This window comes from Dermacentor silvarum, chromosome 7 (assembly GCF_013339745.2).
Source record: "Dermacentor silvarum isolate Dsil-2018 chromosome 7, BIME_Dsil_1.4, whole genome shotgun sequence".
Taxonomy (NCBI): Eukaryota; Metazoa; Arthropoda; class Arachnida; order Ixodida; family Ixodidae; genus Dermacentor; species Dermacentor silvarum.
In genome coordinates, this window is record NC_051160.1 from 134,022,222 (window position 1) to 134,037,255 (window position 15,034).

The window sequence follows — 15,034 nt, forward strand, 5'->3', positions numbered from 1 at the left end:
TCTGTGCCCCTTGGCTTGCTCCCAACTTGCTATTCTTTACACACACCACTAATTTTCATCACGTCACTCACACTTGTCGAATGACATAATTTATGCCGCTGAAATTCCTATTTATAAACAACTTTAATTTGCCTCAGGCGCACTCACACTAACTAGGCCTACTTCGGCCTTTTTATTAAAATGTGCAGATCCAAGCAGATGTTGGAATTTATGTGAAGCGAACATTTATTAAAGATGTTAAATAACTAATTTAAAAAAATCTGATACGTCTTATATTCGTTCTGCCACCCTATTTGCGTCGTGTTATCTCGCGCAGTGTCCATGTTTATGCACTTCACAGACTATACCATAATTGTCATGCGATATTTTTGGACTGCACCATCCACAAGCTATGTCGTAATGCAAACAGCAGTTCACGCAATGCACACTAATTAACGTCGACGCAGTGGCGTCACGATGACGCACACGATGGTTGACCTTTGTCGAGGGAAGAATGTTCCGGATAATTGCGTGTGTAGAAAGAAATTCGGTGCGAACGAACGCGGTAAGATTGACGATTATTCGCCCGTTCCTTCCTTTGTCTTTGGCTTAGCGTAAGCCGCTGCACGGCTAATGTGCTTTTCGAGCACGTTGTTTTATTCTCCCAACCTTTTGTGTGCACTTGCTGTATCCGGCAAGACAGCAACTTCCACGGTGAGTAATTTCCTGGAGGGTTCAGAAAAAAAAACTGGCCTTTATTATTATGACGTCATCGCCGGCAGTACTATCGCGTTCTGTACATCATCACGAGGCCACATCTAAGGCTTATGTTTGTATAGTTCGGCCATCATCAGAACTGGGCACTTCTTAGTTGTCTTTACATAGCACGAGCATTCCACTAACACAGCTACGTATAACTGTTGAATTTTCTACGGCAATTTGAGCTGTGTCCTATTTTTTCTAAGCCGTAACGCAGTCGTTCACTAGACAACCTTTTCACCTTCAAAGCTATTCAGTAACCGAAATGACTCACCTCATCCTGACACTACAGTGGTCGTTTACCATCAAATCTTAATGAAACTTAGACAGTACGATGACCGCGCTCCTTGCGCCCACGCGAAATTGAGAGGCAAAATCGATTACAATACTCGCAGCTTAATCGCAACATACATTCGATCATGAACTGGACTGATTCTTACTGGTGCCAAATTATTATTCGTAATATTTTGGTGGCTTGCGTTTTTATAATTTGTCTTTGAAAGCGCTATAATATATATATATATCTGCCAGTTCCGGATCAGTAGTTTCTTGCTTTCAATAAATGCTAGTGGTTTTGATATCTCCTACTGGTATCGCTATGTGGCGTTTATTTATTTACTCATTTATTCGTTAGTTACATTTCACCCTAGGGCATTATAGCAGGGGCGTTACAACATCAATACACGACATTGGGTCCACAACAAGTGAGACGGTGCTTTGCATGTAAGTGGTGCAGATCCAAACACATTGTGGATTATAATGCCAAGTTTGAATATTGCGGACCACGGTAAAGAAGAAATAAACAAAATAGTAGCACATGAATGATCAAAAATCCTTACAGATAATTTGTACATAAAGAAACACTACAAATGAAGTACAGATATATGCTATGACAGTAACTGCAGATGACAATTTAGCGCATGTGTAGTCAATTTAGTCATGTGTAGCTTCAATGAATTCGACGGTAATTTATTCCAGAAATTTATTTTACGTGAAAAAAAAATGAATTTTTAAAAAGCAAAGGTTCGTGAAGTTATTTATTGCCTTAATCTTTAGTGTTTCGTCATGGTGAAACTACGTCCGAGTGTGAATATAATTATGTCTGTGGATCCCGCTCCGCTTTAAATTTATGTCACGCAAGAAAGTCGACGAAACGCGCGTCGTGCAGACATGCCAGGCCAGGTGCGCTGCTTCGTTATCTCAGTCAAGGTCCTTAGGAGTCTGCATGTTTTTATCGTAAATCAGGCTGCATTGTTTCCTATTGCTTCAAGACGTTTTTCTGAGGACTCAGCATGCCCATCCTCAATTAGGGATGCATATTCAAGTATCGGCGGAATGTTTGTTTTGTGAATAAGATAGTGCTTGAGGGTAATGTTTAAAATTTATTTTCATGAAATCAAGGTGCGGCCGGCTTCTAAGGTTATAACGTCTATGTACGCTGTGTGTGTTAAATAAGAAGAACATGTTACGAGTAAATATTTCACCTGGATTACTTCCGAAATACTCTCATTGTTCATGTAGTATGTAGAGTTTATAGGTTTACGTTTGTGCTAATAACCAACGCAATTGCATTTTGTCCCCGACCCCGTGAACGAGGCGCAGACGCCGAACCAAATTCCAAAGCCGATTTATCAGCTTCCTAAAATAATCCCCAGAAAGCACGGACAATTAAGAATGGGCCTCTGGTGCGCCAGCGAACGCCGGTTGCTGTCCAAAGACCGAGTCAGAGCCCAGAGTTGTCAATACTCAACAAAATATATTCTTCACACAAGGCAGTTACACACACACTTGCACACTTAGGCTAGACACAACACAATACAAATCAGATGGGTATTAACAAACACAAGAAAATAATTCACGACAAGCACTAAGAGTCCAACACGTAAATTACAAAATGAATAGGAACACTAAGTGTCCAATTGTATTCACCCGTGTTGGTCTTGTCAGACGATCTCGGCGTAGCTAGGGGCAAATATCGAAGAAGGAACTTCTTCCGGAAACTGCAGACGCTCGATGAACTCGTTGACTAGCTGCCGGGAAATCGCCTTCTTCCGTAGACGATCGGTCTTCACGTTAAATCACTTCACCGGTGCTGACTGAAATCCCCTGAACGATTCTCGCACGGCGGCTATAAAGCTTCCACAGGCGGTCTCGAACATTCCTATCGGAGTCGTGATCTCGTAGGACGGCCAAATCCTGGGATTCTTCGAGTATTTTCTCATACCTTCGACAGCCGCTGTCGAAGCGTTGTCGAGGGGGGGGGGGATGTTGATGACTCATCCCGTTGGCGCACGCTCAAGCTGTAGTTATCTCTCTCGACTCGCCGGGTGAGAAGGTGTATCGGTGCCTGCGTGTGCTCTCTCTCTCTCTCTCCGGTTAACGTTGCTTCGTCGATGCTCTTCTAGACGTCTAGGCACCGTTGTTCATGTTGCTGGTTGCGGCGTGTATGCTCTCCCCCTCTGTTGAAGTTGCCGCGGGGCCGGCGTGTTCTTTCGCTGGCTTAGGTGACACCCGGCGCGCGCTTGGATTACGCGCTCTTTTGGGACACATTTTGATATATTTAGCGACAAAAGCCAGTTTTGTCACTATTCATGTATACAATTTACATCTCTTTGTTCCGCTACCCTGTCTCATTCGTGCTCAACTTTCCTATATATTAGAATATTGTCTGCGTAAAGCCTGATTTTAGAAGTTATGTTTGCTCCAATGCCATTATAGCAAATTAAAAATAAATGTGGACCCAAAGCGGATCACTGAGGAATGCCTGATGATACTGAAACATTAGCAGATTGATCACCGTTAAGAACTACTTCTTGTAAACTACCCGTTAGATAAATATGCAGCCACGAAAGAACATTAGTGGGCAAACCAAGAAAAGGCTGCTTTGTGCAAAAGAATAGGATGAGAGACTTATGAAATGCCTCTGAAAATCAAGTAAAATGCAGTCGGCATCGAAACCTTTCTCGAATGAGCGTATAAGTGTCCATATATCCGTGTGTAAACTACGTGTTCAAGGACTTTGCAACGCACACTAATTCGATACACCCTATACTGAGACATGTTTTTATAAACCGGAACAGTGTTATCAGTTTTCCAATCGTTAGGAAGTTCATCAGCAGTAAGTGACTTATGATGCATTACTGACAAGTAAGCAGATATGATGTCAGTGAAGATATTTTAGGGCATTTCGTTAGTAGCGAAAGAGAGGAATACTGAGGGAAATGCTCATTAAAGCAATGAGCTTTGGCTGCAGCATTGGTAATATAATTGTTGTTGCATGTGGGAGGCGGTATACCTACGTTATCTTTGCCATTGGATTTAACCACCTTCCAAAACTCCTTGGTGTTATTTTTTTTTAGATTTGATTTCAAGGAGTGAAATAAGACGGTCTTATTTTATTGTAGTGTCGCTGTCTATTCCTATGTTTTTATGACAGTGCTTATTATCGCAAAAAATCGCCTCGCTGTACGCATTCTGATGCGCGTATTTTTTTTCGTATCAGACAACTGAGTTCTAAAGACGAGTTTAATACCAGTGCCAGAAATCTGATGTACTAAAATGACTGTGCGCACAAGAACCTATATTTTAGCTGTACTACGTACACCTAATAGATGCCAATGTTATTCTTTATATTATCTGTGAAAGGAAGTGAAGCCCGGTACAGTAGAAATACTTTCCTAACTTATGCCTGCCGTAATGCACCTATACATCAAGTATCAAGAATAAATGTGTCTCTTATGCTGTCACCCAGTTCATTGTCACTACTGGAAGGCTGTTCACGTTACGATCACCAAGTGAGGAGCCAACCCAGAAGTATATTGTGACAGGCGCCCAGTTATCGGCGGTCTGCAAAAATTTACCCCCCTAGCAGAGTTTTAGTAAGTAGCATCTTCGCAACCTATGACGCCATCCTCAACGTGACGTCTCGAATGTGCACAGTCAGTTACGAGAGACGTCGTCGTGGATGGCTCCGGATTCATTATGAAAACTTGCGGTTGTTTAACCCGCACTCGAAGCCCGATACACAAGGGTTCTTGCATTGCGCTTCCACCAGAGTCCTGGCACCGACACCGGATTGAACCCGTGACCTCGTATCCAGCAGGGCAACGCCATAACCACTGGACTGCCCCAGCGGATTTGAAAGAGTTTTATTTCGCGTTCATGTCTTACATGGCGTAGCAAACAGTTGAAACTATATGTAAAACAATTGCCGCAATGAAACAGACACGCGATGAGAGTAGCAGACCTCATTTATTGTCCTCCAAAATCATGGCAGCACCCTTCTCCCCAATCATGTAGACCGCTGCATTAGGATTGCCTGTCACAATATCTGGCATTATGGAGGCGTCCACGATGCGGAGCCCAGTGATGCCACCGTGGACTCTGAAAAATAAAAATGGTTGATATCTGTTTCAGGGGAATTGGTGATAACACAAAAGTGAAGCATGTATTCTACGAAATTCGGCAGAACCCATGCACGATGATAGTATACATTAGCATTGAATCAATATAGCCACAAAACAGTTGCCACCGTCAAAAAGAGAGATGAGCGTCGCCGCCGTGAAGCCTGAGTTGGCGTGCGAAATACATGGCGCACCGTTTCGCGCGAGCGCTGAAAATCCTGTCATGCGACATCCGGGCTCTTATCGCCCGCTTCTTTCTGGACAACGTGTGCCGTCTAGTGGCGCTACCGAACTGTGCGCGCAGGGCTTCCGACACAAGATGCGTACCATTTGAATTTATCATACGTCACCATCTTCTGCGTTTTCTGAGCAGCAGCGGCACGACGCCGTAGTTTGGGTACGCGTAAGTTTTTCCACAATATTGCTTATTTCATTCCAGCTGACATTTAAACTAATTTAGGTTATTGCTACTTGTTCAGCTAAGTTTCAACACTTATTGGTAGGTGCAGTTCCGATTTAACAACTAGATCGAGCATTCCGAACGCGAGCAAAAAGAAGATAGCTTTAAGTCTTCTCACTTCATTCTTACTGTCACCATAATTCTATATTTCCGAAGTGTTTAAAACGTCCAGGTTACATTCTACCATCTGCTTCAGACCGACGTAATATTCACATTAAAATTTTCCTTCGTTATACCAATTTGTTTCGATGGTGCCTTAACCTCGGTGTTACCCCAATATTCGCGTAGTATCAAAAAGACAAACGGTTGCTACCACTTTGTCTACACATAGTGTTTACCCCTCGATAAGATGAGATATAGCGAATCGCTTCTATATTCTGCATGTTTATGAGCCCAAAACGTGATAAACCACGACAGATAAGACCACCGTTAATAAAGCAAATCTCCCATGATAGCCGCTACCGTGATCCCTAACAATGGCGAAGTTGAACATGCATTAACTTTCAGAAATAACATATTCCAGAGAACACCAAAGCTCTATTCTAAATGGAATAAGTTCTTAATTCGTTTCAAACCAATGCTCCCTCTTGTGTAAATTTGTGACATGAGAAAATACAACAAGGAACGTGCACCCACTTCACCAGCATCACTTCATCAATAGCACCAATAACCAAACCAATCAGTAAGATATTTAGCTTATAAAACAAAAAACCTCATTACAAACATGTTACAGAAATGTAACAGGATATATGGTTTGATGGCCTTGGCACTCTTTGGCCACAGTTCACCCTTGCGAAAATAAGCTCCGATAATCATCATCATCACATATATTTTTGTTCAGTACATCTACACGTAAGTACGCGACGTGTTTATTTATTTCGGAAAGAAGTGAAATAAATATATTTTCCTGTGCAATTGATCACCGAGCATATTTTAATTGATTGTTGAGAACAAGCGACACACTTGCAGCACAACCAGCCGATTACGCCGTTAAGACACCACCAAAGAACAATAACCTGGAATGATGCCGAAAAGCTGGAAAGAATTATTATTATTACAATCACAAGGAACCTCTTTTTTGTGCAGGTTGGAGCTTACTTGGCCGTCATTTTGATATTATGATTTGCAGTTGATTCACACGCGGGCAAAATAGGATTAATAGTTGTGTATTGTGCTAGTACTTACATTTAGAACCCAAATAGGGAAGATGACAAAGCGCGACTCATATATGAACCTTGCCACGAGGACTGAACAGAAGACTTATGGGTTTGACTTTATTACACCGCAAAATGGGGCCGTATACATTAGAGCTCCGGCAAGGGTGCCTGATATTCCTGGTAGCGTTGGGAGGGAATAAGTTGTGCGTATAGGGCAGACAAGCGGTGCTCTAACAAGCTTAGGTAAACTGCTTGGTATTTCCTCGTTATCTACTTTTTATAAAGGAATGGAATGTGTGCGAAACGACAGCGAAGCATTCAAGGTCGGCAGATGCTTAGTTGATGTGATGAGAAGTAAAAAATTAAGTACGTAAGATGGAGTTCCCTGAAGGTATACGATGGTTCTCGGAGACCACGGGGGAGAGCATTTGACTAGTAGCGGAGCGGACGCAGGGCTGTTGCGATGATAATGAATAAACATATAAGCACTCTCCTCACCTTAGCCTCGGGTCCACGACGGCTCTGCTGCCCTTGCCCATGGATTTGTGCAACACTGATGCCACGAGGTTGGAGAGAGATGCGTGGCCATGCATTGCATGTACTCGTTGCTCCACATTGAATGTCCCTTGCACGGGGGAAAGTGCACGTCCCACGGCTTTGTGCCCAGGGCTGCAAATGCTTTGGTCTTCATCAAACGGATGACCTGCCCCATCGCTGAAAAACAACATTTGGCTTTTATTCCGTTAAGAAATGATGCCTCGGTGTTTGAGAGCGAAACACGAAAATTATATAAGGTGTTGAGAGTGTATCGTACGTGTATAGTTGTACATAGTGGCGATCGACCGCTCTCGGCTGGTAACCTGGTTGCGGGCGAGCGCGGAGGTGCAAGGCAATTAACATCATTCGCCATCTTGCGTGCATCGATACATGGTGTCAGAAGTAGTTCAGTGACTTGTCTTCGGCAGTCGGGCCACAAAACAAGCCCGCGGAATGGAGTTTCTGAAGCCGCCTGCTAAGTTCGTACTATCGGGCAACGTCGCAAGATGGCAAATGATGTTTACTGCCTTGCACCTCCGGGCTCGCTGGCAACCATGGTTGCCAGCCGAGAGCAATGGATGGCAGCTATGTACAACTATATAGGTACATCTTCCCTCCATTAACATCAGCAATAAAAACTCATTATCGGCCAAGTCACAGTCACACACCAGGCACGCTCGTCATAGAGATGTCATAAGTGTCGTAACTTGTGTTACATTCGGGTTCGACCAACGAGACAGACGCACGTCATAAAGACGCAAGGTGGGCTCCCAATTGAAGCGCCCCCTTCACGTTCTTTATTGAACTATCCAGACTGTTTAATCCCACATCTCTCTTCTCCAGTCCGAAGAGACGATTAGTCCCGGAATCTAATGGGTTTCACAATGCGTCGACCATATCTTCAGAAGACACCCACTTCACACTGGTTGGGGTCAACTTTCTGCCGCGGATAATCTGGTAGCTCCGACTAGAGGCACGGGCTCGGGCTTACCCGAAAGCCCGGGCCCGGCCCGTGGGCCGGGCCGGGCCGGGTAGAACAGGTTTTTCACGGGCTCGGGCCGGGCTCGGGAACGGCGTGTGGTTTTTGATCCGGGCCGGGCTCGGGTTTTTTGACGCGGGTCCGGGCCGGGCTCGGGCTTTCTGGTGGTGTGCATGTAAGGTGCAGCGAGTTATTCTCGGGCGTATCAACTCTGAAAAACATTATTTTTCGGTCTCGGGCTGGGTTCGGGCCGGTTTCGAGTCGGGCTCAGGTCAGGCTCGGGCCTAAGGTAAAGGGGTGGCGGGCCAAGCCGGGCGGGTAACGTAGATTATTTCCGGGTCCGGGCCGGGCCCGGGTATCGCCATAAAAGTTTTGATCGGGCTCGGGCGGGCCGCCCAACGTAAAAACGGGCCCGGGCCGGGCCCGTGCAGTGCTCTAGCTCCGACACTATCATGGGCTCTACTCTCGGAGTCCGTTCTTGAATACAGCTGGGGCAGTTTTCAACAATCTCTTAAATTTGAGCACTTAGCCCGAGCCACTGTGAAAGTTTTGCCCTTTCTCTACTCTTTGTCACGCCTTGATGTCCCCGTGCAGTTGGCAAAGCACTTTATTCCAGAGAAAATTTGCGATCACCAACATGTTGTCTTTTACCTGCATATTGTCTTGTACTGTGAGACTGTCTCTGTATTTTATGTACGAGGCTAGCTCAGGTGGAATTCTGTTCTTTTCTGGCCAGCTTTTAGTGCAATAATTCATTATCTGTCGGCACACTGGATCGTTCCTCTGTGCACTCTCTATTCCTTTTACGTAGTTGCTCGATGCTGGTAGCAATCCTGTGAATACCTGAACATAAGCCTCAACTTCCTCGTCCATACTCTCTGAAGGTTCTACTGGGGCTCTGGAGAGTGTGTCTGCTGTCCACATCTCTTTCCCAGGAACATGCTCGATGGAATAGTCAAAACGCATGAGTCTCAGCTTGAATCTCTGAATTCTTTCTGGGATCTTGTCTAGGTCTCGATCTCCTAGCAGTGGAATCAGAGTTCAGTGGTCGGTTTGCACATGAAACTTCGTCCCTATAAGGAACTTTTCGAAGCGTTCACAAGCCCAGGTAACAGCGTATGCCTTTTTCTCGATTTGAGCATACCTGTACTCCGTTTCACTCTGTCCTTTCGAAGCAAAAGCAACTGGTTTTACACGGCCATCCTTGTCCTTCAATAACACAGCACCAGGACCGTAGGAAGAGGCATCTGCAGCAACTATCAGCTGTTGTTTGGGGTCGTACACAGTGAGTTCCGTTGCTTCTTGTATGTCTTTCTTCACCTGGTCAAATGCCTGCTGTTGCACATCCTACCTCCACTCCATGTCCTTTCTGACGAGTTCTCTGAGGTGTCTCATCTTGTCGGACAGGTTCGGTATAAGCTTTCCCACTTGGTTTGCCATGCCAATAAACTGACGCACCTCTGTTACCGTGCATGGTATGGGAAAATCTACTATTGTATTTACTGTTCCTGGATCTGGTTGAATACCGTTTACACTCAGGATGTGACCCAAGAACTTCACCGAAGTTTCTTGCAAACTTACATTTTTCATTCAATGTCACACCTGCGGCTTTCAGCCTTAATAAAACTTCCTCCAGCCGCCTGTCATGTTCTGGAAGTGTAGCTCCGGTGACCCAAATGTCATCCATGTGACACACTACTCCTAGTGTGCCTTCCAGAATCTCAGTCATCCTCCTTTGGAAGTGTTCAGGCGCTGAGGATATCCCAAAAGGCAACCTTTGAAAGTAATACCTTCCAAATGGGATTATGAATGTTGTGAGCAATTGTGAATCTTCAGAGAGTTTGACCTGCCAAAATCCGGCTATCGCATCCTGTTTCGAAAAGAAATTTGCTCCTGAGAGTCTTCCTAATGTTTCTTCTACTGAAGGAAGGATCAGTTTCTCCCTTTCGACGGCTTTGTTGAGATTTGTAAGATATACACAAATTCTGAATTCGCCATTCGATTTGGGAATTACTACCATCGCTGAGCACCTGGGAGTTGGCTCTTCCACTTTTCGGATAAAGCGTTGCTCTCCATGTCTTTCAGCTGGGCCTTGACCTTGCCAAGCAATGCCAAGGGTACTCTGCGGGAAGTACTGACGGATACTGGACTGGTCTCTGCATTGAGCGTGATCTGGTATTCTCCTTGAATTTCTCCAAGACCCATGAATATTTCAGGGAAATTTGCTCTGTACTTCTCTCGTCGATCTTCCGTGACCGCTGTAGAAGTTGCACAAGCTTCAAACCCAAACTTCCTCGACGTCCAAGGAGAGCCTCGTCTAGGCCTTCCACTACATACAGCTCATCACGGAAGCTCTTTTCACTGCAACTAAGCACGGCGGTTAGCTTGCCTAGTACTTTTAGCGGCTGTCCCCTCGCGCCATACAGTTTTATCGTGGTTGGATTAACAGTTTTCAAAGTAGTCACTGTAACCGGTGGCACTGCATTGACATCTGCTCCCGTGTCTATCGTGAAGCTCATCTGTTCTCCCTCAGTGTAGATAACCTTTATCCACGCCTCTGCCGTTCTGTTCGAACGCAGGGCTCCCAAACTCCATATCTGTGTTGGGGTTGCGTCTTATTTTACTTGTCCGAGTGTTTTAGTTCGGCAAATATTTCTCCAGTGCCCGTTATTCACACAAGAATGGCATTTCATCTTCGATGCCGGGCAACTTGTTTTGTCATGGTGCTCATGTCCACCACATCTGCCGCAGCCACTGCATTTCTCCGGTTTCTTGTCTTACAATAGCTTGTTGCTTGCGAACCGCTTCTGTCTGTCGGGCTTTTTGCAACAGCCTTCTCTAACGTGAGATCTGGATAGCTTTGTAACGTTTCCGACAACTTTGCATCCTGTAAGCCCACAAGTAGCCTGTCACGGACAATTTCATCTTTTAGAGCTCCGTACACGCAGTGGGCCACCAGTTTGTGCAAAGCAGTTACAAACGCTTCCACTGTATCTCCAGGTTCTTGTCGCTTCTGATTGAATCTTCCTCTTTCATATATGATATTTCTTTTACCGATGAAATGATTTTCCAGCATGTCAATCACTTTATCAAAGTCTTCCTGCTCTTCTTTGGTAAGCGTCGACGCCGCTAGAATATCCTCCGCCTTTCCCCCGAGACAATAAATTAGAGCGTCTACTTGATCTGCTCCATATTGTTCCGTCAAACACGAGATTCGCCTGTATTGCATGAAGCGTTGCCGCCATGCTGTCCACTCTTTTGGTCTCTGGAAGCCCAACGGTGCTGGTGGCGCAAACGCGGTGTTCGGTTGCGTCTGCCGGGGACCACCTGTCGCCATTGTGATCTCTTCTTAACCGTTGTCGCGGTTCTCGTAGCGTTCGTTGCTCAGGCTCAAAGCAAATCCTCGTCTGTTCGTCGTGTACACACTCAAGACGCGTTGAATTACGCATTCACCTGGCCTTGTAATTCCGGCTACCCCGATGGCGCGAGACCGACGCAGGTTTGGCTGGGCTTCTACATGGCAGCCATGTCGCCCTCCCTGCCGCGTCCACTGGTGCCTCTTGATTTCGCCGTCAGTCAGTGAAACCTCCTTTAGCGTGGACTCTGCTTCAACTGCGGTCGTTGCCTCTTCGCTCCGCTCACATTGAACACTTCTGACACCATGTCGTAACGTGTGTTACATTCGGGTTCAATCAACGAGACAGAGACACAAGTCATCGAGACCCAAGGTGCGCTCTCAACTGAAGCGCCCCCTCAACGTTCTTTAGTGAACTAGCCAGACTGTTTAATCCCACAACAAGGACCACTTATTAGGATATCGGCCTGCCCATTTCGCTGAACTTCATCGCTGAGTATAACAGCGTCATTGTCGGGCGAGCTGGTGGAAGTTTTCGTCTTAGGACAGCCTTGGTGGGGGCCTTGGCTGCCTGGCTGATCTGCGTTCTCCTACCACATCAGGTGACGGTGACTGTTCAGCGGCAGCCTGTTGTTGAGGCTGTGAAACTGCAGATGGTCCATCGGATCAGTAGTGGGGCCTCGCTGGCGACTAGGATCTGGATTCACTTTCTGGGTCTGCGAAAGAGTCCATTGTTTGACCATAGCCGTCAGTAAAAACAGGTTCGTACTGTTCTGCCGTTGACAGAAGATGCCGCCTGTTCCTGCGGAGCTTCGTTCTGCCTACGGTGAGAACAACGTATGACCTCGGTGCTATGCTGTACTTGTGCCTTGGTTTTCCATCCCCGGTCGTCGCGAACTCGTACGGCGTCCCCTTTCTTCAAGCGAGGGAGTAGACGCCCTTGCTTTGCTTGGTTTCGCTTGCATAATTCTTAACTGCCCTCCGCTGCAAAGTCCGGCAACCGTGTTCTCAGGCGGCTGCCCATGAGAAGCTCACTACGGCACTTTCCATCTTCGAGAGGAGTTGCTCTGTAGTTGGGCTGGAGGTTGTAGGATGGAATTCCAAGGCGTTTGCGAATTGTCGGATTCGTAGCAAGCGAATTGCGGCACATTGTCAGTGACAACCTCCAATGGAATGCTATGTCTGCTAAACATGCTGCCCAACACATCAACAACTTCTCGGGCATTCGTGCTCGGCAGTGACTCAACGTCTAGGAAGTTCGAGAATGCGTCATACGCAACAAGGCAGTGCTGGTTATTTAATTGGCCAGGTCTACTCCCACACAATCCCACGATCGTGGTGGTGCTTCGCAGGGCAAGAGGGGCTCGCACGCCTGACGATATGCGAAGGCCTTGCACACGCTGCATGACCTGATTAAAGCTTCTATATCCATTCCTCTTTGTGCGGTCCTTAACTTGTTCTCGAGCTTCTTTGTTAACCTCCAAGTTTCTGCCCCATATGTTAGCACCGGTAGAATGCAATGATTGTATACTTTTCTTTTCAATGATAGTGGTAAGCTCCCAGTCAGAATTTGACAATACCTGCCGTATGCACTCCAACCCAATTTTATTCGTCTGTGAATTTCTTTCTTATGATCAGGGTCCCCTGTGAGTAATTGACCTTGATAAATGTACTCCTTTACAGACTCTAAAAGCTGACTGGTGATCCTGAATTCTTGTTCTCTTGCCAGGCTATTGAACATCATCTTTGTCTTCTACATATTCATCTTCAACCCAATTCTTACACTTTCTCAATTAAGTTCCTCAATCATTTGCTGTAATTCGCCTCCATTGTTGCTGAATAGGACAATGTCATCTGCAAACCGAAGGCTGCTCAGATATTCGCCGTTGATCCTCACTCCTAAGCCTTCCCAGTCTAAGAGCTTGAATGCTTCTTCTAAGCATGCAGTGAATAGCGTTGGAGAGATTGTGTCTCCTTGCCTGACCCCTTTCATGATAGGTAACCTTCCACTTTTCTTGTGCAGTACCAAGGTAACTGTGGAATCCTTGTAGATATTTGCCAAGATATTCACATATGCGTCGTGTACTACTTGATTACGCAATGCCTCTATGACTGCTGGTATCTCTGCTGAATCAAATGCATTTTCATAATCTATGAAAGCCATATATAGAGGTTGATTGTGCTCCGCAGATTTCTCGATTACCTGATTGATGACATGGATATGATCAATCTTAGAATATCACTTCCTAAAGCCAGCCTGATCTCTTGGTTGGTAGAAGTTAAGTGTTGTCCTGATTCTATTGGAAATTATTTTGGTGAATATTTTATACAATAATGAAAGCAAGCTAATGGTTCTATAATTCTTGAATTATTTAACGTCTCCCTTCTTATGGATCAGTATAATGTTGGCGTTCTTCCAGCTCTCTGATACACTTGAAGTCGTGAGGCATTCCGTGTAAAGGGCCGCACGGTGTTCAAGCACGATATCTCCTGTCTTTGATTAAATTTACTGTTATTCTATCTACTCCTGCAGCTTTTCCTTTCGTCATGTCTTGCAAGGCCCTTCTAACTTCATTGCTAGTTATAGAAGGAGCCTCTGTATCCTGTTCATCACTACTTCGAATGAAAGTAGCTTGGCTGCTCTGGGCACTGTACAGGTCAGTATAGAATACTTGCGCTCGTTTTAGTATGTCATCAAAATTGCTGATAATGTTACCCTGCTTATCTTTCAGTGCATGCATCCTGCCTTGTCCTATGCCAAGATGGACACGGCAAGATGTGTGCACTGAAAGATAAGCAGGGTAACTTCCACAGGGGTCTTCGAGATAAGAGAGAATACGGGGTAGGATTTCTGGTCCATAAGGGCATAGCGGGCAACATTTATGAATTCTACAGCATTAATGAGAGGGTATCAATCGTGGTAATAAAGCTGAAAAGAGGTATAGAATGAACGTAGTATAAGCCTACGCCCCAAGCTCCAATCACAATGATGAAGAAATACAGCAGTTTTATGAAGATGATGAATTAGCAATGAGAACTATGCTAACTCAGGATACTGTAGTCAAGGACGACTTCAATGCAAAAGTGGGAAAAAAGCAGTCTGGGGAGCAAGCAAGTGGCAACTATGGCATCGATCACGGCAGCTAGAGAAGAGTTGTTGGTAGAATTCGCGGAAAGGTATTGACTCCGAATAATGAATACCTACTTCAGGAAGCGCAGCAACACGAAGTGGACCTGGAAAATCCCTAATGGAGAAACAAGGAATGAAATAGATTTCATACTCTCTGCCGATCCCAGCATAGTGCAGGCTGTAGAAGTGTTAGGTAGGGTAAAGTGCAGTGACCATAGGTTAGTGAGGTCTAGGAGTTCTCTCAATTTGAAGAGAGAAAGAGTAAAATTAGTCAA

At 45.4% G+C, this 15,034-nt stretch overlaps 1 protein-coding gene across 1 annotated transcript in view; it reads right to left on the reverse strand.

Annotated features, from left to right (window-relative positions):
- Positions 1 to 4,984: 4,984 nt before the first annotated feature.
- The window catches only part of LOC119459192 (glucose dehydrogenase [FAD, quinone]), a 69,713-nt gene continuing 59,663 nt past the window's right edge, over positions 4,985 to 15,034 (reverse strand). Inside the window, exons 8-9 of the mRNA XM_049671627.1 lie at positions 7,257 to 7,472; positions 4,985 to 5,121 (exon numbers count right to left, since the gene is read on the reverse strand). Coding sequence (XP_049527584.1) covers positions 7,258 to 7,472 — 215 coding nt within the window. The 3' untranslated portion in view covers positions 4,985 to 5,121; position 7,257. The remainder of the gene's footprint in view (positions 5,122 to 7,256; positions 7,473 to 15,034) is intronic.